The sequence below is a fragment of the Doryrhamphus excisus genome, chromosome 2, assembly GCF_030265055.1.
Source record: "Doryrhamphus excisus isolate RoL2022-K1 chromosome 2, RoL_Dexc_1.0, whole genome shotgun sequence".
In the NCBI taxonomy this organism is placed as follows: domain Eukaryota; kingdom Metazoa; phylum Chordata; class Actinopteri; order Syngnathiformes; family Syngnathidae; genus Doryrhamphus; species Doryrhamphus excisus.
Genome location: NC_080467.1, coordinates 2,383,880 through 2,411,720, shown reverse-complemented (window position 1 = coordinate 2,411,720; position 27,841 = coordinate 2,383,880). Strand labels below are relative to the sequence as shown.

Here is a 27,841-nt window from a genome sequence, read left to right as displayed (position 1 = left end):
TGAATAATACAATTGTATTATACATTTGTGTAGAATAAACGACATGAGGAAATGAATAATACAATTGTATTATACATTTGTGTAGAATAAACGACATGAGGAAATGAATAAAGGAAGTAAACCTTAGTTGTGCTAATGTACCACGTGTTCCGGCTGGACCCCCATGCTCTTGTAGATCTCCTTGAGGATAAGCAGAGCCGTGTCTTCAGATTGCCTACACAACAAATGTAAATGTTACTATTGAAACGTGAACGCATGGAATGACCAACAGCAACGTGTGGTACCAGTAGCAGAGATGGCTCTGGAGAGCAAACAGGTACTCGTTGAAACTCTCAATGGGCTTCTCCTGCAGGACAAAGTCGATGCGGTTCCCCCCATTCAGCATCCCGATCCGCACCTGAGGCTCCTCTTCCTTGGGTGGCTCGGGCATTTCCAGGGCTTTTTGCTCGGAAACTAAACAAAGCGTACACATTAGAACGAGAGCCGCACGCGCCATCTCGCTCATGTCCTCCACGCTCACCTTCCTGCGCTCGCTTCTCCTGCTCCTCGATCTGATTGGCCACCATGGCCAGCTCTGCCTGAAGCTGAGCAGACGACGTGTGGGCGCGAGCGAAGTCGTTGAGCGTCTGCCAGGCGCTCCTCAGCGAGCTGATGAAACCGTGCTTCAGGTCTGAGCCCATCCTGGAGAGACTCTCTTTCAGCTCTGAAACGAGAGCAGACATTGCTGGCTTCCTTCCTGCTTTGTTCACACGCGTTTCACAACAAACAAATACTGGAAAATATTAGAAAAGTACCCAGATGGAGTCTTTTTCTTCCTTTGTGATGTGGTATCAAAACGGGCTTCAGTTCCACGTCTGGTATAATCAAGGGCTCGATCCTGTATGCAACTGGGTCCAACTGAAAGAGATGACACATTGATGAATGTTTGAGTGACATGTGTTAGCGTGTCGCCTGCATGACAGGAAAAGGTTGCTGGGGTAATCCCCGACTGTGGGACCAATGGAGCTGAACAGTAAATAAACGGCACAATAAAAATACATCAGTGATATGCAGTCACGGGGGAGATACCCTTTGTATTGAGTTGGACTCCTGTAGAGCAGCTACACACAATAACCAGTACAGAAATATAGTTATGTTATAGTTATGGGATCTTGAGAAAAGAAATATTTGTAGATTTATAAAAAGACAAAGGTATGACCATAATGTCCTTTTCTTAAAAGTGAAGAAAGAAAGACCATTTTTGAAGAAAGGCAATTCAAATAAAACGTGTGTCTTCCTGGTGTGTGTTTTTTTAAATCCAGCCTTTTATTAAGGCTAAAAGAAATCCAATAAGGATGACTACGCCAACAATAAGGAGGTCAGTCCAACCATTCCACCCACCGGATGGTAAATGTTGAAGAATCCTTTGCACGTTGGAAGCTGATAGGTCTCTTCAATCTTCTCGAGGCCTCTGACAGTCAAGAACATGCCGATTGGTGAACCCAAGGCAAAGAAACTGACTGGACTGAAGTCCAGATTTTGGTAGACCACCGACACCTAGAAGGCAAAACATAATGTGAGGTACTATAAGGGGACCCACTGGGGGAACTGACTTATTCAGGAACACAAATACCTGCCCGGTGCCAACTTCAAAGTAGTTGTAGTCTACATGGATGGAGGAGACGCCCACCGGAAGCTTCTTCACACCAGGATCAGGAAGAGTCTGAGCAGCGTGTTGGGGCTCTACAACCTGACTGGCCACCTGGACCTCCAGTTTTTTCTCCTGAGCTGCCGCCTGAATACAAGACAGCAGGTTAGACATCTAACATCTAACATTTTAAAAGGAGGACATCTTCTTCAGACTAACGTGCCTGTTTAGCCACTCTTTCTTTCACAAATTTGGCAATTTTCTTCCGAGGGCCGAGTGGGATTCCCATCTCCTTCAAGTCCTCCATTGTACACATGAGCTAAAGGAACACCACAAAGGCAGATATGAGTGAGGGTGCATCATTAGCATTGTTGTAGATGTCCACAACACATCCAGCAGGACATGGACTACTTTTCCAATACCTGGGGGGGGGGGGTAATTAATCAAAGTTTCTGTGCTACTTAAAGCAAACTTGAAGCTCCCAGAGGAAACAAGTTGACTTACAAAGGATTCAATGTCAATCTTTTCCTCATCAAAGGTGCTCTTGTACTCAGACAGTCCAAGATGTTCCAGCACAGCAGAAAGGTCCTCCAAGTCCTGCATCTCCTCTTTGGGCTCCTCTTCTACACATGGAGGGGTGACAGCCTGTGGAGCTGGGGCTGACACCTAATTTTTAGAGGCAAAGTTTAAAATGGCTTTAAAGCATTGATATCTAAGGTAATCCCTCATTTATCACGGTTAACTGGCGCCAGACCCAACCATGATGAGTGAATTTTTGCAAAGTAGGATTCCTCATTTATGAACGCAATATTTTCACAGCTGGAGCATATAAAAACTGTTTATGACCTTACTAAATACAGTTTTCAACATTACTAGAGCCACCTGGACATGAAATAGCACCCCTATAGTCACCTTTACAGTGCTGTTACCCAATATAGTACGCATAACAATAGAAAATCTGACATTTATGACAAATAAAACTCAGTCTGTGTTTTCTGTAAATGTCTTCCGGTGCAGAGTGGGGGGCAGACAGGAAGTGACATCAAGGATTCAGAGTTGGGCTTTTGGTTGCCATGAGTGATGGCCATAACAGTAGCCTGTGTTATCATCATCATCATTAATGTGTGATAATTCAAACCTGCAATAAAAGCCTGTTGTTCTGGCAATCAGGTCTGCTGCTTGTGTGTGCCACCTAGTGGCCAGTGTAAAATACTACATATTATCATGTCTTGTCTTTGAGCGCTGCTGAATGCTTTAGATTTGGATTTTACAAAAAATATGTACATATTTTTATGCATATTTTTGGGCTAATAATAGGCTGTGTTCACACACAAATCGGCATGATTTATGAATATATTTTTGAAAAACAGTGATAGCCACAAAAGTACCAACATGAAGTGGCGAGGGTTTACTGTATGATGGGTTACTGTGTACTACGCATGTTTTCATGTTGTTCAAATGTATAATAATACAACCATTGCATATTACCTGTTTGGTGTCTCCATTCACAGTGGGCACAGTGGGGGGGCTTTCATCAGTCTTCTGATTCGACAGCAAGTCAAAGAGAATAAGGGATCCTGCAAGTAGAATAGCAATTTACTGCAAAAGACACAATGTATAGGTACCACAAATGCACCAGGAAACAAAGACATATCCTGGTGTCTATAAGCACATGATAAAGGATTGTTATATATATTATATATATTAGCCAATACAAATTACAATTACACATTTCCCCACTGAGGGACGAATAAAGTCATATCTAATACGTATTACAGCTCATTATTTTGGCCAGGCATTCAAGATGGCCTCATGCATGTCAGCCTCCCAGTCCAGAGTTTGGACGTGGAGTTTGTATATCCTCTCCGAGCTTCCGCTCACATCCCAGTACATTGGATATTCCACATTATCCACAGGAGTGAACGTGTGGTGAACGTGAGTGTGAATACTCCATGTGTGTATTACCTAAACTGTGTCCAGCCACAGATACTGCTCCTTTGTAATGTGGGTTTCTCTCCAAGAAGAGGGCATGTAGTCTGTTAATCTCTGAAGCAACTGTGTCCATGATGGTCTGGCAGTACGTAGGACTGTTGTAGAAGAGCACGTCCAACAAGGTCTCATTCGTAAAGTGACGTAAGCGCCCAGTGCTGGGTAAAGTGATTTTCTTTATTCTCCTGCAAATACATTTTTTTATAACGTTAGTAGTCGTGAGCGGCATGATCTTGCCCAGCCAGTCGGAACCCGCTTCTCCTCACCTGTCCACCCCTGTGGCATCTCCATGTAGAGACGTGTGCCACTGGACCGGCAGGAACTCCACCCGGCTGATGGCAAGATCATCCAATGATTTCTTAAAGTGACTCTGCAGCAGCTTCAGTGACACGCTGCGGAAGTCATCCACTGAAAGTACAGTCATGGAGTACATGAAGGAACATCATGTACTGGGATACAATAAATACTGCAATGGTTACGTTATACTCACCACACTCAACCATGCTCCGAAACCTCAGGTCACATACGGGACCAATGCCGTGAACCATGAACACAAGGTGGTCCACATCAGGGAGCTCGCCTGGAAAAAAGTGCATCAATGTTAGCTAGGCCTTTATTAAATATTACGTATTTAATACATCATCAGGCATTAAAAAACACCTCACCGTTCAATACAGTAATCCCTCACTTATCGCAGTTAAAACCAGACCGTGAAAAGTGAATTTCCGCATAGTAGGATTCCTGAAAACCTGCCTATGACCTTCGAAATATTTTTTTTACATTATTAGAGCCCTCTATGCATGAAATAACACACCTATAATCACCTTTACATAGTATACTAAATAAAAAATTGCCATTTGGGACATGAATAACACTTGTGCTTGTGTGTTGCTGTAAATGTGTTCCTGTGCCGGGGTCGCTGAGTGAGGGGAGGAAAGGAAGAGATGCCTATTGTTATATAAAGTATAAGTGTGGTGCTTGTGTGTCTCACCAAACATAACAGTAACATTACTGACGCCTAGTGACCAGTGTAGAATACTACATATCATCACAACATATTTAAATATGTCTTTCAATGCCTTCTGTTGATATTTTAGTTCATTCAGCCATTAATAATTTTGACAAACAAAATAAATAGCTTGAATATGCATATCTTTGACTAATAATAGCCAGTATTTAACCATGAAAAACCATGGTAGCGTGAAGTATCAAGGGACGACTGTATTATTCTGTTTTCCACTTATGAAGTGATTATGAGCATTTAAAAAGCATAATATCAAATCTTGGGTATTTTCCCATCAGCTATAATTCCACTTAAAAACCCACACTGGTTTCAAGCCCACAATTAAATGACATCATCAGCTGTGTAGAGCAGAACCTGACTACCATCAGGGACTTGATCATGGTCGTCATCGATGCCTCTCTTCACCACCCTGGGCCGGGTCTGCGTGTCCTGAGTCGTGGCCCACTCATCAGGCAAGGGGGTGGGTTGAAACTGCACTATCACCTACGTTGGAAATGACAACAAAGCCAATCAGGAATCAGCAACACAGGGCGAATTATAATTCATCATTATCTCATTATAATATAATATATATATATATATATGTATATAGGAGAACTTGATGCAATATTTAGAAAAAGTTGTACACTGGTGTTCTATGCTCTAACTATGAAAATAACCAATTTATAAATAAGTTATCCTTTCACTTACGATGGCCGGTCTTATCATAATAAACGAGGGATTACTGTCATTTTATTTGCAGTAAAATAAATACACAGCATTTCTATCTCTTTTAATCACCTGTGGACCTTTTAAAAGGACGGAGGGTTACCTTGGGGTTGTGCATGACGATAGTTTCTCCAGATGGGAATTCCAGTCTACGGTGCCATTGGTTAGTAGATACAGCTTTCTTGTATTCTGCCTGTGGACACAACAAATATATGAGTGATGTATCTACAGATTGTAAGATGAATCTGACTGTATCCAGGAACATTCACATAAATTTCATGAAAACTGCTTCCTGTTTAATGTCGTCAGGAGACAAACCTCCAGCTTGTCGCTGAATTCCTCAGAGTAAGGAATAAATCGACTATCTGTGTCCCCTTTATAAAACCAGGTGCAGCGCCGCACTTCTGTAGGCTCCTCCTCCCAGTAAACAGCTGACCGCATGCGGTCATAGAGCTGTACATCGAAACGACCTCCGTCCGTGCGCACAATCACATTTTCTGGGTCTGGTTGAACTGCGGGAAGGAAATGGTACAAACGTTAATACAATTTATTACAAGTGACTTTCAGCTAAAAAAACAAAAATGCTGTAGTAATACCGGAGTTATACGTCTCCTCAAGCTGGAGGGAGTCGATGATGCTGAAAGGAAGCCACACACTTTTTGACTCCACTAGCTTGCAGTAGAACCAGTGAGGCTGAACAGGTTCATAAACATTGTAGTTGTATTGCACACTCAGGCCGGCAGGGACGACTGCCCCAGAAGGGTTGGCTGGAGGTGGAGGTACCTGGAGGTGAGCAGGGGGAGGCTGCCAGGAAACAAAGATGTTTATCATTAACTTCATCCATGTGTTATCTTCTTGGTATTTTGGATTACATAACCGTCACTGATGAGGACATTTTTACCTTTGTGAATGCGGGTCCTGAGGGGGGGAATGTTTGTGGCCCTGAACCGACAGAGTAGGGATGGGGTTGTGATGGCTGGCTTGGTGGTAGGACCTCAGGAGCTGGAATATAAGGACTGGCTTTGCTGCTGGTGGCAGTGTGTCGATACGGGTTGTGACCATGCTGCTGCATCTGTGGAGGTGGTGGGGTCATTGTGCCGGGAGGAGGAGTGTGGTGTCCCATCGGGCTCTGATATACTGTACTGCCGAAGACAGGAGGAGCCGTGTTCAGCTGTGAACTTGAAGGTGGCGGAGGAGCCATATTAACACTGCTGGGAACAGACGCCGCTGCGGTTGTCATGGATGCGCCTGCCAATGATGGCGGCGGACATGGTGGTTGTCCAATAGAAGCAAACGGGTCACTGCTGGTTACTGGGTTGGAGAAATAGCTGAAGGTGGAGGGAGCTTGCACATTCCCAGAAGTCTGACCCAAAAAGCTGTCTTCTTCACCGACATCAGTAGAATCCTCTGAAAGAAGTCACAACTTCACATTTACAAAAATAATAACCTGCTTATCTTGAGTTTTGTATACAATAGCGCAGTTACAACGATGTTTCCATACATTTTCACCATAAACAAATGCTCGAAGAATTGAAGTAGGTGATGGCAAATACAGACAACATTAAAATACACATCATAAACTCACAATGACTTATACCTGAACTGTAAATGAACCCGCACTTTATAAAGTCTACCACTGCAAATTGGGATAGTAAAGCAAAATAGCAAGGGATAAAAACAATACTCTTACATTTATCTATGACTTCTTTAAAATATCTAACTAGTGACATCCCACAGGAAGTCGGCTAACTAGCTAGCTTGCATGCTAACGTTAACGCTTCTACTGTCGGTTTTCTTCTCACCTCCTGACAGAACTGCCGAACCGGAGGCCTGACTCACTGGCATGAAAGGCAAATTGAAGGTAAACTCGGGAGCGGCACTGAATAATAAATTTGCGCTTGTGTTTGGAACATTATTGTTTTTTCTATCTGCCATTTTCCTCTAAAATTACACGTAGCCACTACCGGAACAGGGAAGCAGTACACGCTGATGCGTTCAAATGCCACTGGGAAGAAAGATGAGTTCTTTCGTAGTCATCCTGTTAAAAATATTCAAAGATTTAAATTAAGTGTAATTAAAAAAATTAAAACCATTGACAAAAAACAACAACCTCTAAAATAATGCAGGCGATAACTCACCATCCCAAACGTAAATGACCTCATTCTGAGGTGATAAGAACGCAGCGTCCTCCAAAGAGGATGCACTAATGTCTGATTATTATATCATACCACTCATTCCGTGACTCAATACATCCCTGTCGTGTATAGTTTACAGATCTACTAAACCTGCACTGGTCTACTGAACGCAGCATCGGGTGGGGGTGTCAATAAACTTTACAACCAGTCTTTCCGTTTTTACTGCCATCTGTAGATGGGAGGTCGTCATTACACATTGACAGTTTTATTTTAGTTGCCTTTAATTGTATCATAAATTATTTAGCGGGCAAAGGTTTCCAAGAGGTGAAACTGAAACTAGTGTTGATACAACAACATATAGAAAAGAGACAAAACTAAACTAACCATAACCGTGTTATAACCCCACGGACGGCAGATCTCGTAAAGTAAAACAAGCGCACGCCCGGTGACGCTGGTTTCCCGCCCTGGCTTCTTCTGCCATTCCGTCACAAGTAAGAAGTAACTATTGTTGTCACACATTTGACATACCTCCGTCGTTCTCGGCCAGATGATGCCTTCCCCAAATGACTGGATGAACAACCCCCTGGGCGTCGTTGAAGAGATGTTCGGTAAGAAATGTACCGGAACTTCACTATTCACTAGCTGTGCGCGTGGGTCGAGTTGGCTAGCGTGGTGGCTCGTGGCCATCACGTCATGTTAGTGACAGCGAACGTCCTGTTGTTTGTTATATTTAGTCATTTCCTGATTAATTTAGCCCATGATCACCTTCATTAACACCGTGTTATCTTTCATGGAGTAAACAAGTTAAGTTTTGACGGTCGCCCTCTGCACACCTGACAGTTTACATTATGAGGCGTTCATGGACCCATTCGAATTGTATCGCTGTAGTTAGTATATTTATGAGGTGTATATACATCGTGCATATTGAGAATATTGTCTTCCTGTGCGTATTTTTCCGTTTTCACATGAGACACTTAAATGGTTTCATACATTTTACTCGTGGGTGATAAATATTCATGTCCCTGTGTATGATAAGTGCTGGATTACCAACAACTGAAAAATGAATAAGAATATGTTGCTATTTCAGCTGCATCTCAAAACAACCCAAATTCTGGATGGGAAGCAAAATTGGTGGAATTCTTCAAAGATCGTCTAAAAGAGAAGGATGCTCAATCATGGGTAACCCTGAGATCCCTTTTTGAACTTCCAACAATAATAATAATCTATTGTGTGTCCCGTTCAAGGTCCCATCCATGAACAACATCCCGTTGCACTACCTGAAGCCCAACAGCCTGGTGAAGTTTCGCTGTTTCATTCAGGACATGTTTGACCCGGAGTTCTACATGGGAGTGTACGAGACGCTTGATCCATCATCGCAAGCAAAAGTCAGCATTCCTAACCGCTTGTGCAAATATTCCCGGCGTATTAGACGGGACACTCATATTGTTGCAATCCATCAGGTGTTGAGGTGTGGGAAGTACAAAGATGTGGCGGAATGTGGGGTAAGTCCACTATCGTGATACCATCCCAAACCCACGCGAGCCCCGATGCGATGGCGCCGCTGTTGCCAGCCACGACTGTTGTCTTCACTTCCAGGTGGATTTTCAGTCCAAAAATATTGTGACGGCTGAAAGACAGACTTTCTATTGTGTACCCGTTCCTGGTGAGAACTCCTGGGTGAAGGACATATCCTTGTCATGTCTGCGTGATGCGTGTCAATCAACCAGTCTGTCTTTTGTTATGTTACCGCCCAGTTTTTCTTAACTCTGTTGCACAGATATGGTGGCTCGGCTCAAGCAAGAGTGCAACCGTCCACTTCCTATGTGCCGAGCAGACAGAAGCGCAGCTATGAAGATGATGATGACGACATGGACGGTGGGGACACTCAGCCACAGAAACAGAGGGAACCTCATCCAGGTAGGTCTTGGTATAGGGACCATATAGGGACCATGTAATGACCATATAGTGACCATATAATGACCATATAGTGTGCATTGTGAAGATCACTGGAGATCTTTTGTGTCCATTTCATCCATGTCAACTAATAAGCTAGTCTGAAATCATGCATAGTTTTTCACAGCACATGATTTGTTTATTCAGGATATTGATTTCGAGGATATACTTTTATCGCTGCACTCTATTTTAATCCTGCATCTCTAACTACCGTATATTAATCCAATGTATTGTTTCTTTCAATCATCCGCAACTAAAGTAAGCTCAACCCTCCTGTCTCCTGCCTGCAGGTCTCCAGATTCCCCCGGAAGACCACGGCACCGGGGAGGCTGGGCGGCAGGAGGCTGAAGCTTCTCCCGGCCAGACGGCATCTGCCACGTATCTGGACCTCAACTTCCCTCTACCAGGCGAGAAAGGCCCTTCATGCTTAGTCAAGGTATATTATCCATAAAGTGGGTTTCTATCCTCTAGGAAGGAAAATGTTGGCTTTATCAATCAGGTATTCACTTATCATGGTCGGTTGTGGAACCAATAAACTGTGATAAATGAGGGATTCCTGTATTAGACCACCCATTGTCTTGTTCTTCTTTAAAGAAAGTTTTGTGCGGTCCAGAAGATATGTTTTCATTCTTGACAAACGGGAGTTCATAGGTCCAAATGTTTGTGGCAGGTTTACGAGGACTGGGATCGTTTCAAACTGAATGAGACCATAGAGGTCTACGGAATCCTCTCAGTGAGTCCTGCCCTTAGCGCTCTGGCAGAAGACAGGTATGATACACGTATGCTACATCACTTTGGTGTTCCCCAACACGAGTGGCTGACCGTTCATACGTCCACGCAGGGACACATCCTCATCCCTGATAGACCCATCGGAGTCCATGGAAACGCTAGAGGAGCAGAGGGTCCACAGCCCACCTGCCTCACTCGTTCCTCGCCTCCACATGCTCTACGCCAAGCCACTAGCGCACAACAACCCGCTACTCCCCTGTGACACGCTGCAGGACGACAGTGCCTGTGGGTAAAGTGTGCCCCCCCCCCCCCCCCCCCCCCCCAATGATCTCCAACCTCATTTGCTTTATTGTCCCTCCTCTTGTAGTTTTATCTTCAAGCCTGAGTGAGATGGCATCCATCAAAGCAGACTTCCTGTCCTATTTAACACACGTCCTGCTGGGAGATTCCCTGGCTGCCGAGTACCTCATCCTGCATCTCATTTCCACCGTGTACGTGCCACCTGTATGTACTCCGTGTTGTACGTGTATGAGATTCCACTCACGGCTTCCTATTCCTGTAGCTATGCCAGGCGGGATGTGTTACCACTGGGCAAGTTCACCCTCAACCTGAGTGGGTGTCCCACTGTCCCCTCGTACAGCCAACGTCTCTACCACGCCATCCAGCAGCTTGTTCCCTCCGTGAGTAAATATCCCGTCATGCTGGTGTACTGTCAATACTGTCAATTACTACAGTAATTGTAGTAAAATAAACACATTGGATCTGGTGCTTATGCATATCACTTGGGACAAAATCAGTATTAATATAAATATTGTTGTATCCCCCCAACGCCGCAGTCCTTCTATTTGGGCATGAGCCTTGCCAACATGAACCACATGAGTCTGGTGCCCAAGAAGGACTACGTGGCCAACCGGCTGGTGAGTGGAGCCCTGCAGCTGGCCACAAACACGTCTCTCTTCCTGGATGAAACCCAGCTGGAGCAGGGACAGCTGGACACCACAGGTAAAAGTGCCCCACACCACAGGGGGGTCCACCCGAGCTCAGGAGGTCAGAAGCAGGATTTGACTCTAACAAGACGGCCTGTGTGTTGTGCTGCAGGTGTTCGCAATGTCACAGCTTTGGGGAATGTGATCTCCTGGCAGAAGGTGGACTACGACTTTAACTACCACCAGATGGAATTCCCCTGCAATATTAACGTGCTCGTCGCATCAGAGGGCCGCTCGCTGCTGCCGGTGAGGACGCGCGCTGGGGGGGGGGGGGGGGTGCGTGTAGCCACACGCCCCCACCACAGCCAAGCCTGCCCCATCCGCTCTCAGGAGGTGTTGGGTTTCGGCCGGCCTCTCCGGAGACTGGATCATGTCCGACGCTGGAGGTTGTTTCCAGCCAGCATCACATTGTTGTCTCAGCTGCCATTGGCCGGATCCAGGAACCCCCGCCCCCCGGCGGCTCCAGGGCAAGGAATGCGGCGTGTGCTATTCCTGTGTGCTGGTCTAATATGTTACCATGGCGGCAGCTGTGGGCCGCAGGAACAATCCAAAGCGAGGCGTCAGTCTCGTCGGGCAGCACATTGTAAACAACCTCCAGCGGCGGTCAGAGGTCACGTGACCACAGGCAGCTGGTTGAGCTTTGCTCCCTCCTGGCGTGCCGCGATACCGTGACACGCTTGACAATCGAAACGTTGACCGTATTTCTTTGAATCCGCAGTCAGACTGTCAGGTACACCTGCAGCCTCAAGTGGCCCCGGCCCACATGGACGAGCACCTCAGCAGCATCTCCGTGTACGCGGAGACCTCCTCCCAGCTCAACAAGTTCCGACTGTACCTGAGTGTGGCCCGGCTGATGGACTACAGTATCTCTGATGGAGTGACCAAGGTGACACAATGTTAGCGCTTTGCACTACAAATATTGGTGACAGCTCAGCAAAAATAAAACCTTTAAATGACTTGGTCAGTCAGTTGAGGATGACTTTGTGGACATGAGGAAAGACGATCCCCAGAGCATCACGGCGGAGGACCTGCACCGAATGCTAGTCGTGGCAAGGTGAGCTACGATTCATTTAGTTTTTACATCGGGAAGATGGTTGTTGGCGTGTCTGACTGACTTGTTGGTGCCGTCAGGTTGCTGTCGCTGAGCTTGGGACGGACCTCTCTGTCCAGGGACATCTGGCTGAAGGCCAAACACATGGAGATGCAGCGGAGTTGCAGGATGGAGCAGCAAAAGAGCGTCAATGGAAATGAGCCGTAACTGCTGAGCAACAAATGACTTGTTTTAGATGCTTGGCATATCTTTGTAATAAAAATGCTTTGTCATCGTGCCTTCTGTTGCCACATTAGCAGCAGTCGGGACACGGCACTGGACCGTACTCCATCTACAGTGGGATCGCTTTCTACACGTGGACATTAAGTTGGATTACAAAAGAATGGTTTGCTCCATCTGGAGTAATGCATGAATGAATGTACCACGTTTCAATGATTGTAGCAAGACCCAGATGACCCATCAATGTCTTCCACTAGTGGCCCTTCCGGTTTGGCCCCTGGCCTCCTCCACCTTCTCATGGCCGTGATCCAGGCTGGGGGTTCTGGGTTGCAAGGCACAGTATCAGTTTTTCAATATTTGTTCTATTTTTACTTTCCCTCATGAGTAATTGATGTAAATGTAATTAAACCTCATGCGACACATTCACTCATCGTTTTTATTCCAAAGGTGTCCAGTGCACTTTACCATCAAGTAACACCCAGAAAGGATGAGAATAAATATGAGACTTGAATATTAATATAACCTAACGTGACCACAAGCGGATGACATGGTGGTGAAACAAATGCTGGAAGACCCCTGGTCAGACGATGTCGTGTTGTGAGGTCCCCTTGGGAGTGATGGACAGGCACACCAGACAGAAAATGAATGGTGCTCCAAAGCACTTGCGTCAAAACAAAAGGAGAAAAACATCACCCAGCATAATAGGATTACATAACAGGAACTAAAGACTTGCATATAAAACAACAGATCCCAATATTCTAGCATTGTGGTCTGTATTAAGGAATGTTGAGGATTCGCTTTTTTACAATCATATTTACACTTTAACGCTCCAGTGTTGCATTCCTGATGCACTTTTAAAAGCCATATTTTAAAGCTTTTGGCAGCTCCACTCTACTAAATAATAACTGACACGTGTAGCGACCACCACGCACGCTACAGAGCCTCCACAACAGGCCAACATAACAGGAAATAAGAACCATTTGAGCCGTTATCTTGGAATATTCCATCTCAATGATCCCCCCATATTATCAGTACACACACACATATTATATATATTATATTAATATTAACATTATTGGTAAATACTTTGGTCTTTGCTCTTTTTCTAACCTATTTTTGCTGGGGGTCTTTCCAAATATTTATACTTTCATATTGTGACTTTATTTCCATAATATTTTGACTTTATTCCAATAATGTTAGAAATGCTTCCTCAACCAATTTTCCAAAATTACAACTCGGAATTAAAAAAAAAATTCAATTCCATGCTACCAAAATGAAATCATATTATATTATTAATATTTTGACTTTACTCTTGCTAATTGACACCTTTTTTCCCATTTGTGCTGTTTTATTTTCTATATTCTATTTCAACTTTGTAAATTTTATTTTCAAAATGATGACTTTATTCTAGTAAGATCACTTTTTCCAAAAATAGAACATTGTGCCTTTTTCCTGGAATATTTACATCTTATTCAAGTGAAAGGACATCATTTTACCTCATAATATTATGTCATTCTTGTAGAATTGCAACTTTTTTGCTTAATATTTTGACTGTATTCTTTTTTTTGTAGTTGTCTGGTTAAATTCTATTTTTCAAATCTCGGCAACCGTATGAGTGTACATGTGGCAGACTCAAATTGAAATTTCCCAGAAAGCAATCAGGTAAAACCCAAACAAATTTGACTATTTTCATCAGTGCGGTAGTTAATGAAATATCCCAAGATAAAAGTTACCCCGACCATTTTCTTTTGTACAGTACACCAAATGTAACATGTAAAACTGGAGATCTGATGGTGCATGTACCTGACCTGATGTATTTATACATACATATACATACATATATATATAGTCCCACTTTGATTCCCTGTTAAGGCAATGCTTTCCATTGGGAGTGCCTTCTAATAATTGGGTGAATGAATATGCTTATTTTTATATATAAATAGCTATACTGTATGTGCTACTCTGTATTGGTCAACTGTACAACAATCTACAGCACTAGTTCAAATAGTTCAGTACAGTTAGTACTTATTTAAAGACATTCTAAAAACAAACCTTGCCAGTAGTTTCTTTCATGTTCATGACATGTCTTCTCAAAATATATATATATATATATATGATGCTTTTACCTCTTTGACCGTATTCAGCTGCCACACCGCCATCCATCGAAAAAGCCTAGGGGAGGTTCTCTGTACTCGGACACACTGTGGTTACTCTTCCTAAGGTCTGGTGAAGTTACGTTACAGTATCACTTGACAACATTGATATTACATAGGATTACTACGTATGGTTTGTTGTCTCGCTATACTAGTCTAACATGGAAACATTGTCATTACGTGGTCAAGACACTACAACAGTTGTTACGGAGGTTATTACCAGGTCCGTCTAACAAATACCAATAGGGGTCCTGCACATACCGGGTGACAGGTCTTACGGTTTTAGTCATCTGGATCTGCAGCTACAGTACGTGATGCCTCGTCAGGGTCGGCCAATGGAGCACCAACCTTTCATTGGAGCATCGTGGATAACAAAGGACATGTGATGTTTACATGCACGTCATTCACACCTAAATAACCAACCTATGTCTGTATTCCCTCTAGAGCTGCACCCGTTAATTCCCGTTGATTCTCCAATGAATAACTATTGACTAGTCTGGTGTTTTTGGATATAAAATGGTTTCAGCCTCTCCAATGGGAATATTTCATGACTTTCCTCAGTCATCCGTGAAAGCAGCCTATTATCTTTGTGTTCAGCTTCTTCTCACATATGTTGCGGAACAAACCACCAACTGTGCTTGGTTCGTATTGATGTGAACGAGGGCCTCCACCCGACTACTCAATTCATGGGAACAACACGCTTCCGAGTGAAAACACCCGTTAACCGTTGAATCCCACGGTATCTTGTGTATGAAGACTAGACTTGACCAAGGCAGCTGATCTGGATTTTTAGACTTGAGATGCTCCTGTCACTGAAATGTGTCTCTGAGTGTACAGTACATGGATTTCTTGATAACTATTTCCACATAATTAGCTTATTAAGACTTCCATCAGGAATGGCTTCTCTAGAAAATATACTGACGAGAGCTGCTAAGCCATCAAATTGCCAACGCCTGATTTGTAGGCTGTCCTGTAGGGGGGTGGGGGGGCAGGCAAACTCCATTTGCTCGCGTGCATGTAAACATTCACCGTCATGTGAGGACTGTCCACACCAACACCGGGTACTCGGACTAAAGGTAAAACTGAGGGCACGTGTTGGCCAAAGAGCGAGGCAATGTCCGAGCCCGCCGCTACAAGCTAAGCGCTAGATCTGAATGATCCTGGTCTGGCACTGTGTAAACATTGCCTTCAGCTCACTCTCCTGGACTTCGCTGACCGTGTCCGGGTCTGGACTCTTTTGGACCTTCGCCACGGCAAAGTTGATGCCCTGAGTGAGCCCCGCCTGGGTGAGGCTGGCCACCTGGACCATGGAGCTCTTGATCTTGGCAAAAGGGGACACGACCCGGCTGCCATTGCTGTCAGCAGGTGAAGGGCCGAGGCTGCCCTCCAGTTGCGACCCCAGACTCCGCTGAGAGCCTCCGGAGACGGCAGAAGTGGGCCTCTGGACGGTGAGGAGACTGGACGCAGAGGTAGTGGACTGGACGTCAAGCTGGGACGGCCTGGGGAGATGCGGCTCCTCCTGCTTTGTGCTTGGCTGCTTGGGGTCCGCCGGGCTTGGATTCTGCACAGGCACTAGGGGCTTAACTGGGTGGGCAGAGGCAGACGGCCGCTCCCCAAACACCTCCACAGGCTTGGTCTGTGCGTCCTGGACAAACTGGTGGCAGTAGGCGTCGATGGGAGTACCAAAGTCAATGAGAATGGCTTCTTCAGCCACTGAGGCGGCCCCCGGGGACTTGTCTTCGCTGACCTCGTGTCCTTCACAGTCACTGACCTGGATCACAGTGGGGATGCTGAGCTCCACGCTACCGATGGACTGGGAGCGACTGCCCAGGCGAGTGTTTGATGCTACGATGCCGCAGCTCGGCAGCACATAATCCGCGTTTTCAAAGGAGCCGGCGCACGGGTGCTCCGGGTCAGAATTATAGGAGTCCGAGTCGTCGGAGAGATCGTAGTTGACATTACCGACATCTTTAAAGGTCCCGGTGCCGGGGTTGCCATCTGATGTCTCCAGGCTGCTGTCTGACTTCCACAGGTTGACGTGCATGGTCGGCTTGAGGAAATTGACCTTAACATCAGGCTTAGAGAAATTTCCTAGCTTCCCGAGGGGCTTGAAGGGGCCGATGTTCACGCTGGTCTTGGTCTGTTTTACTTTCTGGTTCAGAGAGGAGAATTTGTTGAGGAGGAAACTTTTACCTTGAGCCAGACCAGAGCTGCCCTGCACCTGGTCGCAGGTTTTGTTCTGAATTCCCATGATGTCTTCATGAGGTCTGGTCTGACGCCTGGAACACCGACAGACAATCGTTTAGGACAACATCATCCATATCGACACGATTAGATATCACAGGACAGACATGCAGATGTTTGGAGTTCAGCATTCTAACCCCACTAAATGAAGGGAAACCTGCCATTTTGTGACTACAATCTTCATAATTTTGTTTTTTGTAGAAACCCATCTCATCTGGTCCTACATCGGTAATCACTTTTATATGCAGGAATCAGCTTGATATTTACATTCTTCCTCACAGCAGAAACCAACAGGAGCTTACCACAACCAACCGCCTGTTGGCGAATACCAATGGTAACACACTAACAATAATCATTTTTATAGTTGTACATGCATAAAGCAATTCAACATGCATATATATATATATATAAAGACTTGAGGTAAGAAGCACTACCGAATTCAAGAAAAAACATAAGAGGTGATGTCCATGTCGCTCTTGCTCCCAAATCAGCAACACACCTTCAATCAAATAATTTCTCCATTATTCCTTCATCATTATATGTATTTATATACATTTGGAATTGTTTTCTTCCTGTAAAACTAGCATTTTAAAACTGATTTGGTTAAGAGTTGGACCTTCTGGAATGGATTAATGATGCTAGCTAAGGTTCCACTGTACTATTTTCTGATCATTTAGAACCCGCAACGCATGCTGGGAACCACATGTGCACACATCCTCGACCCAGCATGCCTTGCGGGTTAAAATTTTGTATATAAAACAGTACATTTAGCATATATACTAGTGTGTAAGCACTGATTTTGATACCCACATAGTCCGTGTAGTACAGTTACATGGTGTGTTCCACATGTTATTTTTGGTTGCACCGTGAGCGAGGGAGGTGGTTTGAGGACCCCCTGTTGGTTTGTGCTAGCCAGTCAAACATGAGTCATTGAGTCATAACCCCTGCCAATCATGGAGATGTACTGTATATTACTAGAAAATGTCCTAATGACCTCTCCAGCTTCTTTTCCACCACCAGCAGGTCCAGCCCCCCGGCCTGCTTTGTAATGCGAAGCATCTCAGCAATGCATTGCAGCGTATCTGAAAGAGAATATATATGAGATTAGGATTTTAAACGATTTCTTTTAAGCCGCTGTCCTTTTTCAAAAGGTGCATCTTACCTTTTCCGTCATCTTCGGGATTTCGTGTGGCCGCTCGAAGCGTGTGAAAGTATCCGCTCGTCTCCTCATTCCTGTAATGCAGACGCATGCAGCAGAACTTTGGCTTGCCGAACAGCGTCGGCTCCGGACCTGCAAAAGAATACTCACACTTTCAACATCCATTTTTTCATTTCCATTTCCTTGAATGAATCATCTTCAGTGACAATGTTACTAACAGGTTGCTGAGAAACTGTTAAACACACTTTTAGGAAGTGTTGGGTGACTCAGTCAGTGCGCAAAAAGCCTTCACTACTTCTTCTTTGAGTGAAAATGAGGACTTACCAATTTCAATCTTTTCCAAGCCCTCTAAATTGAGGCGCTGGTATTGGTTGACTTTATCCATTTCTTCATCATAGCTGTGAAAGCACACAAGAGTACAAACTGAGGATGAATAATAGGAACGGCTTCCTTTGAATATGTTGGAAGATGTCGCTAAGACTTACAAAGCAATGTAATAGGCTTTGTCGGACAGAAGCAGGAGCACATCCACATCTTTGTTCGAGGCATCAATCAGGCTGGTAGAGAACATGAGAAACATTTTTGACCACCCATGAATGAGCTCTGACTTTCCTTTCATGACAATATATTCCATTCCGCTTTATTTGGCTAGTGTAAAAGTGCCTTGGGTACTGTGAAGGCAGAAAAGTGCCTACAAGTGAAGCCCAACGTTGCACACATTGTGCCACACACCTCATGTCACAGTTGATGAGAGCCCAACCGCCGTGAAACCGTTCATCGTCTGGCAGGAGAAGCTGCATGTATGTCTGCAACAGCAGGCTGACTTGTTCCTGAGCACCTCTTTGGCTTTCCTTTTCTTTCTCCTCGTGCTCCTTCTCCTTACTGAAAATGGAGTAGAGGTCCTCTGTCACAGGCAGGCCCATCATGAGGTCTGCGAGGACAGGAAGAGAAATAGTTGTTTGGAAGTGTGACGCACTACACAATGTACTGTACGTCTTTCCTACCGATGACTGCTTGTCTGTAAGCATCCCTGAAGCGGTTGAGATAGTAGCGGTTGGCTGAGTTCACGCCGTCTTTCATCACGCCAGCCAGCTTCCTCTCACCTGTTCTGGTAAAATCTCCCTGAAGACACAACAGTACATTTAGGTGCCAAAACATTTGGGTGATATTGAATGAAACTCAGATACCACTAAAATGAAATAGTAATCCCTCGCCACTTTGCGCTTCTAATATATATTAATAAATCATACTGGTCCGTGGTTGAATATGGCCTATTATTTGTTTTTTTTTTATTATAACTTAAGCATATTGTACAGTACTTAAAACTACTAATTTCTTTTCTGGGCTGCACCGTGGTCGAGTGGTTAGCGTGCAGGCCACACAGCTAGGAGACCCGAGTTCGATTTCAAGAAGTTCACTTACAACGGTCGTGTGTGTAAAGTATATAATAGAAGTTGACACAAATAAATGCTACCTTAAGTGCGGCTGTTCCAGCATACTGTCTGCTAATGGTGTCTCCGTTGTTGGCCCACATGATCTGGTAGATCCTGTAACATTTGAGAGGCAGGGGCTGCTCTGGAGGCATCACGCCCAACTTCTTCAGCTGAGAAGAGAGACAGTGAAATATATTGAGCGCAAGTACGAGTACAGCGCACAAGCAGCAGCATGAAAAGGAATGAAGAAAACAAATGTTTGTTCTTCGTCCTGATGATTCAAAGATCTAACCTGCTGCTCCATCACCACCCGAGCAATAGCAGCCTGGACAACGTTGGTCCTGTCGAGACAATCCATGCAATTGACTCGAAAGATTCCCTCCTGCTTGCAGATGACTCCAGCTTGGTCCACCCTGGCAGAGAAACATACCCATTGGACCAGGGTACATACATTTGTAAATCACCAACTTGATAGTACTGCCAGAATGATTTCATCTATTTTTTACATGCAGAATGACTTCCTTTTTCTGTTAATTACAAATATTGACACACTTACCAGGCCCACTTCATGTCACTGATGATATCAGAGATGGCATCCGTCAGTATTTGTACATTTTCAAATTTCATTCCCCGACTGGGATACATAACACAAGACATATGAAAGGAAAGAAAATGCACTGTTATCCAAAATACAATCAAATTGAAATACACCTCGGTTGTACTACATAGTGTTTCTCTCACCAGTGCTCGTGGAAGTCAAACGACACGTAGGTGAGCTTTGGGTTGTTGTAGAGAAGGACTTGCTTTAGATACGCATCACCAATCAGCTTCTCACGCCCACTTTGATCAACTAAGTTGATGATGACCTGAAGATACAAATACAGTCATTTTGACAGCTTTATGGCATGAAGGGAGCTGGGAGATGTTGAATATAGTATCTAATAAAAGCGAGTATACCCCAATATAGAAAACTTGGATATACTTAAAGTAGTCCGTGTTCAGCTAGTACGGCAACACACAGCTTGATATAATAACAATATTATACAGAGTGGTGCAAAAAAGGTAATCACTTTTTTTACACAGAGCCATGTACGTAAACTTGGGGTTTTTTTCTCCCTTAAGTCGTTTGCTATCAAAAAGATATTTTGAAGTTTTTTTTCTAGCTCGACTGCTCACTCCAAAAGACGTATGTATACAATCGTACAAAGACGTAGTATTTATACGCAAGACATATTAATACATCTTTAAGGTTTTTTGCATGAGAGGCACAAAAAGGTGATGACGCAACGCCACAATAAAAGAGAGCACGTTTGGTGCAGATTTGAGCCAAAAAAGGGCCACGAGGTGACAGAAGTGCGTTTTATAAAAGCATGGCCTGCATGTTTGCGTCGTAAAAGAGGAAGTGCAAAGGCTTGGAGCCGTGTTGCGCCAAGGAGGTTATGCATTGAAGAGAAACTTGAATACATGCAAACGTATTTGCACGCATGCACACACAGTTCAGTTGCAAATGTTTTCACATTTGCCCCCGTAGGGGGTGCAGAGAAGAAATCAGGAAGGAGCCAAAGACTTTCCCACCACTGTAGATTGCAGTTCTCTGGGAAACACGGTACAAACCTACCTGTTTCTTGTAGAGTTTAAGCTGCTCTTCAAAGTGAGAGGCAAAGTACACCATGGTCTCCTTTTCTTCTGAAACGTCAAAAGCATTGGATTACTGCCCTAATTGTTACACACTTTTGACATGTTACAGTACATATTAATAAGTTTGTTCACTCCATGTGTTTCCATTGTGAAATAACCCTGCTACTGAGTGAAGTACCTTTAAAAGTAACTACACATCTAATCATGCATGCAAGAAGAAGAGAATCCACTGACCTTTCTCCAAGCGTGGCCGGGGATTGTAGCGGTATCCTGCCTGGCTCCAGAAGACAGGAACAGAGCCACGAGTCTGCACAAAGGACAGAGTGTGGCTGTGCACGTGGATCAACTGCTCCGTCTCCACGTAGTTAGCCACATGGCCATCTGTATCCACTCCCCTGCGTTTGTACCGCATCCCTGTGGGAAAGAAGAATGCGTGGACGCTATTTAAAGATTATGCTCATCACACGTAATGTTTCACTCTGACAACTGAAAAAAAAACAAAGTCTCCCAAGCCTAACACTGTCTTGACACTACCTGCACGATGGCGGCTACGTCTGGAGATGAGTGCAACAGTGAAGCGGGGGTGGATGTCATCGACACAGGTTACCTCCTGGGGCGGGGTTTCGGGGCTGCTCCGCTCATCATCAGAGGTGTCATAATTCACGACAAGTTCCTCCACTTGGACAAAGCCCTGGATGATTGGTATCACCCACAGGTCTACTTCTGGGATCTAGTGTAGACAGAATACATTCAGGATCATAAAGTTGATTGCAGGCAGTATTCAAATGGCAGTTATGGATTGCCACCAAGGCCAAACCGTTCCATGCATGCTGGTGTAACCATTCCATAAATCCTATACAAAATAGTATTGTTCCAGTCCAATAGGTAATGGTAATATCCATAAAAGTGTGCCAAACGCCACACGCGGCACTGCACCTTAGATCATTGCTTGTGTTGGTTTTCAGAAATCCTAAGCAATAAACTGCAATAAAAACATAACCTCACTTATGATCTGACTCATACCTGGCTGAGGAGATCATTTTGGCCATTTGATCATCTTGTACTGGTTCATCTAATTCCCAGAGAGATGAGTCACTGCACTTGAGAGCTGCGCTGCAGTCACGTTGCTACCTACTGCATTTCTCAGAGTGCTCTCACTGGCCGTGGCGACTTAAGGAAATACAACGATACAATAAAATGGGTGTGCCTCGCATTGTTGCAGCACGTGGGAGGGGCAGTCCTGATGCCAAAATAGGCAGGGAGGCAACGTATGTATTATGATAGACACAATACCATTTTCTTTCAAAGTTTGTGATCAAAGCTAAAGGTTGGAATGTTAATCAACTGGTACCAAATCAACAAATCAACATCCTACATGGCCTCCATTCAGCTCCCAGAGCACTGGAATATATTTATAGCAACACACACAAGCACAAGTCTTATTTGTGTCTTAATTGTCTTATTTCCTCTTACTGTCTACTACTTTGGCTAATAGAAGTGTAAAGGTGATTATAGGGGTGTTATTTTATGTCGAAAGGGCTCCAATGTTACAATGTAATGTTACAAACCGTATTTAGAAAGTTGTAAAGAGGTTTTCTAGGCTCCTAATATCACAATACTATTCAATTTATAAATAATATGTGACACATGAACACTCGTGCATTGTTCGCTAGCTCATAATCACTCATTTTCTCTGGCTGGAACACACAGAAAAGAGAAAGAAATGTGTTTGTGTTTCACACAAGGATTGTGGCTGATGCCAAAATTCCCCCCAGAAAGTGCAGTATTCCTGTAAAAAATAAAAAAAAAGGTAGGTAGTGGCATTCTGTATGGAAAAAATGTTACCTGTAGGTCTATGACATCTTGAATCATGTGTTTGTTCCAGAAGAACCGATCATCCACCTTTCACAAAGAATAAAACAATAGTCACTGACACAAATCCTGTTTGTGGCTGCGGGACATACACATCCAAGTCGTTTCCCTGCAAACCTGTTTCCAGAGGGGCAAATTTGACTGGTGCAAGTCTCCTTGGCGCTGCACGCTGTTAGTCAGGTCATAGGTAGGGCTATAGTAGAAGGAGTCAGAGTCCACAAATATTTTGTACAGCTCGTCAAGCAGCCGCCTCTCGATACGTTCCTTCTCTTTGTTTTCCTTGACCTGGAAGGCAGGGGAATACTGGATTGGGCAAGCGGGTAGAAATAAACAGTATTAAGATGACGGAGTGCACCATGAAAACATCCAAAATGCACAAAGCATTCACTGGGCGGCAACAAGTACAAACACAAACCTTTTTCTTGATGGGGACAGCCACATTAGATTTGATCTGACTTAGGGTTTTCATCAACTTCGACTCATCGGGAGATTGGACCAGTTTCTCTGATTTGTCAATTCCAAAGTGATGCTTTTTGCAAAACTGAAAAACATTGACTGCCGTTAAAAAATATTGTGACAATAAGAAGAAGACCTGACATGATGATAGCGTACACTTCATAAAGACTGAAAGAAACGCTGCTAGTGAAGTAACAGCACAGCGTCTACATTACGTGGACAACTACATGGAGCAACGGGATGTCTGCGATCACAGGGGGAATTATTATTCTGCACAACAAGGTGGAGTCTACTTGGGAGCAAACTATCACCTCCATTGTTACTCACTTGGAAATATTCTGTCTCACCATCCATGAAGCTGCCCTGAAAGACTTGACATCTTAGTAATACTCAGCTTCCTCTCAACGCATTTAGAATCTCTAGCATGATTTTCATGCCTACCTAAATTGGACGGGGACATTTAACAAAACAAAGCTTCACAAAAACATTCTAGTAACCGGTAGACCGCCGAATATGAATCATGCGCTGACGCATTCATGGTATTCTTAGCAACACTCAAGAAGGTCAAGTATCGTACACTTTGCCAAGTGTATTATAACGGAATTACGATGCGCACCTCCAGCTCCAGCTCCAGGGGCTCCTCATCAGACAGTGGAATGACTGCTATCTTGATGATTTTGTAGACTTTGTGGTTGCCTGGCAAACAACCAACAAGTGCTTTCTGTCTGATTAAGACAAGGCCAAGAGGAAGATCTGGCAGGAGGAGCAGAAGAAGGGGGGAGTTGTATCATGGGTGCAGAATTCCTCACATACCGAAAGGTGTGAAAAAAACAGCCTGAGAGCATGTTATAATTTATTATAATATTGCAGTACGAGACATCTGGTGGATAAATCAGTATTAGCTCGTGTTAAACTACCATGTTTATGAGAAAAAGACAATTGGTCTTGTGCAGGGTAAAAATAACTTGAGAAAAAAAATCAATTGATTCGCTACTGACAGATCACTCCTCTTCATCAGTACATGCATTTCAAAGTACATTTACACACATTGTCACACCTTTCCTCAACAGCACAACGCAAATGGCAGTAATAGAGGATTTGGAATCTCAAGTGTCCACAGACTACACGGGCAATTGTTGGAAATGTACTCCTTCTTCTCTTACCTGTGTGAAGCTGGATCTTTCCTATAATACCTTCCACCAGACCTAAACAGACTGGGTTCCAAGCGAGAAGCAGGTCTGTTGCTAAAAGCACAAGAAGGGAAGAAATGGACACGTCAAAAGCCAGCTTACTTTCTTCAGCCTCTGTACAATGCGTTTGGGATGGACATAATCATAATTGATTAGGAATCGTGTTGTGCGGATTGGATTGTTGGTTCATCAAGTCTTCAAGCAATTAGGGAAAATGGAACGCAACCAACAACGATGCTATTTATTCAGTGTCTGTATTCTAATTCCAGAATAGAGAAGTTGCACCGTGCACTTCTGGTAGCATCTTTCTGCTCAACACAACATTGAAACTGGAGTTCAGAACATTCACAAATAGATTGATGGACTGATAGACTGATACCTGTTGCAATTGCAAGAAACACATTCCTCGGTCAGCATTGGTTGCTCAAAAATACATGAAAAAAGCATCCGTAGAAAACATCTCATTCACCATGAATTGGTAATAATTCATAAATACATGCTGTTACAAAGCCCACAGTTTTGACGTTTGTCTTTGCTTTGCTTGTCGTCAAGCGTTGAGATTTTTTGGGGCTTGATTATCTTGATCTTGTGTTTCTTCATCTGCATTTCATTCAAAACCAAAAGAAGAACGTGAAAACAGCCTCTCTGTTTGCTAACATTTAAAACCCCCGGGTAAGCATGACATCAGTTTGGGTCATGCAGTGGGAAGGCTGACTCAAAGGAAAACAGGACTACCGCTAATGGATTTGCCAATAAATGAGAGGACATTTCAGGAAAAAAATGTGAAGGGTGTGGCCCCATAAGGGTGGAGAATGCTGGCTTTGAAATCACACAAATAGTGTGATGTTGTGTTGGGGGTGTGTGGGGGGGGGGGGGGCATACAATAATACTCCAATTAGTCTTGTTTTCTGGAAATATTGGACTCTGTACTCAGGAGCGGAAGGAGTGGAAGTTGAGAGAGGAGCGGAAACCTGTGTTCCAATTAAATATGAAACAGTGCTGCAACTGTAAACCTGGCTACACGACCGTACCACTTCAGGTATCAACAGCCCCAGCAGGCTGGAAAGGCAATTAATTCTGCACTTCTTTCAATTCCGCTTACAATGTGCAATCAACATAACCCGCAATCCATTGTGTCACAGCTCCAAGGGTGCTAGTATTTGACACATCATGTTAATCCTATACAAACTAAACTTGTTTAAGTCTGTTTGGATTACCTCTGTGCTCATGTGTAGTCTTGTACTTGCATGGATTGGATTAATTAACATCTTACTGCCACCACGCTAGAGTCAAATGATGGGCTGTTCTAGTTAGGAACCGGAACCTCTGGTTTTACTGTAACAAGTCAATTAAAATGTTCAAGCCTCTATGTTGTTTTTTTTTAATTCAAGGTACACACACACACAAAAGTTTTTTGTTTTAAACACCAAGCAACTTGTTAGTAAAGTTGGACAAGTGGTCTAAAACACTTCATAGAAGGTGTACTCTTTTTTTTTCCAAAGGAAGAATGGCCATTATGCTGATGTTATTGGTACTCCACCCAAACGCATCTTACACGTAAAGTGGAAGTACAGTAAATCATCATAATACGATTTATAGCGATTTACTTTTGGTTTAAGAAACCCTATTATTTACAAGAGGGCGATTAAGGAAAGGGAGCGACTGCAGGAATGTTACATACCAGGTCTGATCTTCATGGTACCGTCTTTTCGGCTACACCACAGAGCACAGTCCCCGCTCTGAAGAATATAATCGTCCTTGGCTTGGAACAGCTCCATCGTGTCCTTGCCGTATACAAAATATGCCACTAACTACGGGGACAACCGTGACAAGTGTCAGCCGGACGTTCGAATGGCTAGCCACCGTTAGCTCCCTCCGGCTGACGGGCTACTGCTAAGCTACCTAGCTAGCTAGCAGCAGCTGGATCCGCGTCGGATGTGTTGGCTCCACTTGGACGCACACTGTCGATTCATCTTCCCCACCGCTGGACACGCATTCCTGCCCATAGTCAGGCTGGACGGAAATAAGGCGTGAATAAATTGGGACGGGAGTCGGCAAACTGCCGCCGAAGTCATCGAGGAAGCACCGGTTTCCTGCTCCAAACAATGACACGTGACCTGTCATCGCCGGAAAACAGGTAACGTGCACGCGAGGCTGTTCGGGCTCAACTGTCATGGCTGCCACGAATAATTGGAATAGTCTTGCTTTGTTTTTGGCGTTTTATTTGTAAATCTGGAATATTTGGTGTCTTCTCCGAACACTTAGACAAGGGCTCAGGGAAAAATAATAAAACATTAATAATAAATAAAATAATCAAACAGAATTTATCCCTAAATTATGCCCAAAGTAACTCTGATCTCACTGTACACATGAAGTACACACAATACACGAATATAATAAATACAATAAGCAGTTACAAGAGGAGGGCATTTGTTCCTGCCTTCTTAAAATATTGCCCCAGGCAGAATGGCTGGATAACCTCCTTTTCTCCTCCCTGACCTCTTGGTAACAGCGCACAGAACCCATGACCCCTCCCGCATTCATTGGCATCATGGTCGCAGCAGTCTACCAAGAGTGGCCGACATTCGCCTTTTATGATGTTCATTTTCACTTCCGTGGTGATGGCGCATTGTCGCTTAGAAGAATAATTAAGATGTTATTATAATTTATGAGCGGAAGTTTGTAACCACAAAACCTCCTGACATGGAACACTGTAAACCGAGGATGACTTGTATTTTCATTTTTGCATAATTAAAGATTATTCATAAGTTAGTCTAAATTCACCCAGCCCTCCATTTGCCGCTTAAACCAAAATAATCAGATTCTTTAGTGTTGCTTGTGCTTGATGGCTTGTGCTGCTATACTTTAGTATAGCAGCATACTAGCAGTATACTAATATACTTTAGAGTTATTAAAGATTTGGTTATGTTAGTGCTATTTTATCAATCCAAGTTCACTTGCTCCAAAGCAAAAGCCTCAATAGTTCGTGCCATTAAAATTGTTTGTTGCTTCTCTATACAATCTTCTCTCTTATCCCTGATGTTTATATAGTATTGGTATGCTATTATTACAGTAATAATGATGTCAAGCAATGAGATTTTAATTACTGTAACTGTATGGTTGCAATTGTGTTTACTATCATGGGTCATGTCCTCATTGTTACTATTGCTATTGGTAAGTTGGACTGTTTCATTCCACTGATATCATCTCCAGTGTGACCCTTAGCTATCATTGACATTTAACTGTTCTGTTTGTCACTGTTGTTGTTTTGGGAA

The 27,841-nt window shown here is 43.9% G+C and overlaps 3 protein-coding genes across 9 annotated transcripts; 1 reads left to right on the top strand and 2 right to left on the bottom strand.

Moving 5' to 3' along the window:
* Nucleotides 1-10,403, bottom strand: sec23ip (SEC23 interacting protein). Of its 5 annotated transcripts, XM_058060648.1 has the most exons (19): nt 7,487-7,747; nt 7,151-7,386; nt 6,250-6,755; nt 5,945-6,152; nt 5,667-5,860; nt 5,452-5,541; nt 5,003-5,123; nt 4,107-4,196; nt 3,883-4,024; nt 3,593-3,801; nt 3,116-3,204; nt 2,132-2,293; nt 1,851-1,946; nt 1,613-1,774; nt 1,381-1,536; nt 795-897; nt 521-703; nt 285-453; nt 1-214 (listed from the first exon to the last, which is right to left on the bottom strand). In XM_058060648.1, exons 2-19 carry the CDS (start codon nt 7,281-7,283, stop codon nt 133-135), a joined length of 2,895 nt encoding a protein of 964 aa, XP_057916631.1. In that variant the 5' UTR covers nt 7,284-7,386; nt 7,487-7,747; the 3' UTR covers nt 1-132. The 5 variants fall into 5 exon arrangements, with proteins under 5 accessions (XP_057916631.1, XP_057916645.1, XP_057916653.1 ...); XM_058060662.1 differs by lacking the exons at nt 7,151-7,386; nt 7,487-7,747 and adding an exon at nt 8,012-10,403; XM_058060670.1 differs by lacking the exon at nt 7,151-7,386 and having other exon boundaries at nt 7,487-7,745.
* mcmbp (minichromosome maintenance complex binding protein) lies at nt 7,907-12,843 on the top strand. The gene is made up of 16 exons (XM_058060685.1): nt 7,907-8,091; nt 8,571-8,662; nt 8,728-8,868; nt 8,944-8,985; nt 9,080-9,170; nt 9,260-9,400; nt 9,727-9,872; nt 10,107-10,204; nt 10,278-10,450; nt 10,533-10,656; nt 10,728-10,845; nt 11,002-11,167; nt 11,264-11,397; nt 11,870-12,037; nt 12,117-12,205; nt 12,283-12,843. Exons 1-16 carry the CDS (start codon nt 8,031-8,033, stop codon nt 12,407-12,409), a joined length of 1,911 nt encoding a protein of 636 aa, XP_057916668.1. The 5' UTR covers nt 7,907-8,030; the 3' UTR covers nt 12,410-12,843.
* Nucleotides 10,508-26,707, bottom strand: inpp5f (inositol polyphosphate-5-phosphatase F). 3 transcript variants are annotated; one of them, XM_058060617.1, is made up of 20 exons: nt 26,248-26,707; nt 24,540-24,620; nt 23,993-24,129; nt 23,336-23,461; nt 23,038-23,223; nt 22,894-22,950; nt 21,583-21,778; nt 21,283-21,462; nt 21,029-21,096; nt 20,152-20,276; nt 19,967-20,044; nt 19,703-19,823; nt 19,452-19,580; nt 18,982-19,099; nt 18,710-18,908; nt 18,463-18,534; nt 18,302-18,375; nt 17,981-18,109; nt 17,813-17,900; nt 10,508-16,853 (listed from the first exon to the last, which is right to left on the bottom strand). In XM_058060617.1, the coding sequence occupies exons 1-20, from the start codon at nt 26,342-26,344 to the stop codon at nt 15,719-15,721; spliced, it is 3,396 nt and encodes a 1,131-aa protein (XP_057916600.1). In that variant the 5' UTR covers nt 26,345-26,707; the 3' UTR covers nt 10,508-15,718. The 3 variants fall into 3 exon arrangements, with proteins under 3 accessions (XP_057916600.1, XP_057916609.1, XP_057916617.1); XM_058060626.1 differs by having other exon boundaries at nt 21,029-21,093; XM_058060634.1 differs by having other exon boundaries at nt 23,038-23,205.
* Nucleotides 26,708-27,841: the final 1,134 nt, after the last annotated feature.

Coding starts and splice junctions, on each gene's coding strand:
- sec23ip (XM_058060648.1), bottom strand. CDS start 7,283: ATGGCAGATAGAAAAAACAATAATGTTCCAAACACAAGCGCAAATTTA. Junction 4,197..5,002: donor CCATGATCAAGTCCCTGATG/GTAGTCAGGTTC, acceptor ACTTTTTTCCAG/GCGAGCTCCCTGATGTGGAC. Junction 2,294..3,115: donor TGAATGGAGACACCAAACAG/GTAATATGCAAT, acceptor TCTAAAAATTAG/GTGTCAGCCCCAGCTCCACA.
- mcmbp (XM_058060685.1), top strand. CDS start 8,031: ATGATGCCTTCCCCAAATGACTGGATGAACAACCCCCTGGGCGTCGTT. Junction 9,401..9,726: donor ACAGAGGGAACCTCATCCAG/GTAGGTCTTGGT, acceptor TCCTGCCTGCAG/GTCTCCAGATTCCCCCGGAA. Junction 11,168..11,263: donor GGGACAGCTGGACACCACAG/GTAAAAGTGCCC, acceptor GTTGTGCTGCAG/GTGTTCGCAATGTCACAGCT.
- inpp5f (XM_058060617.1), bottom strand. CDS start 26,344: ATGGAGCTGTTCCAAGCCAAGGACGATTATATTCTTCAGAGCGGGGAC. Junction 18,909..18,981: donor TTACAGACAAGCAGTCATCG/GTAGGAAAGACG, acceptor CTGTCCTCGCAG/ACCTCATGATGGGCCTGCCT. Junction 18,110..18,301: donor CTTGGAAAAGATTGAAATTG/GTAAGTCCTCAT, acceptor ATTCTTTTGCAG/GTCCGGAGCCGACGCTGTTC.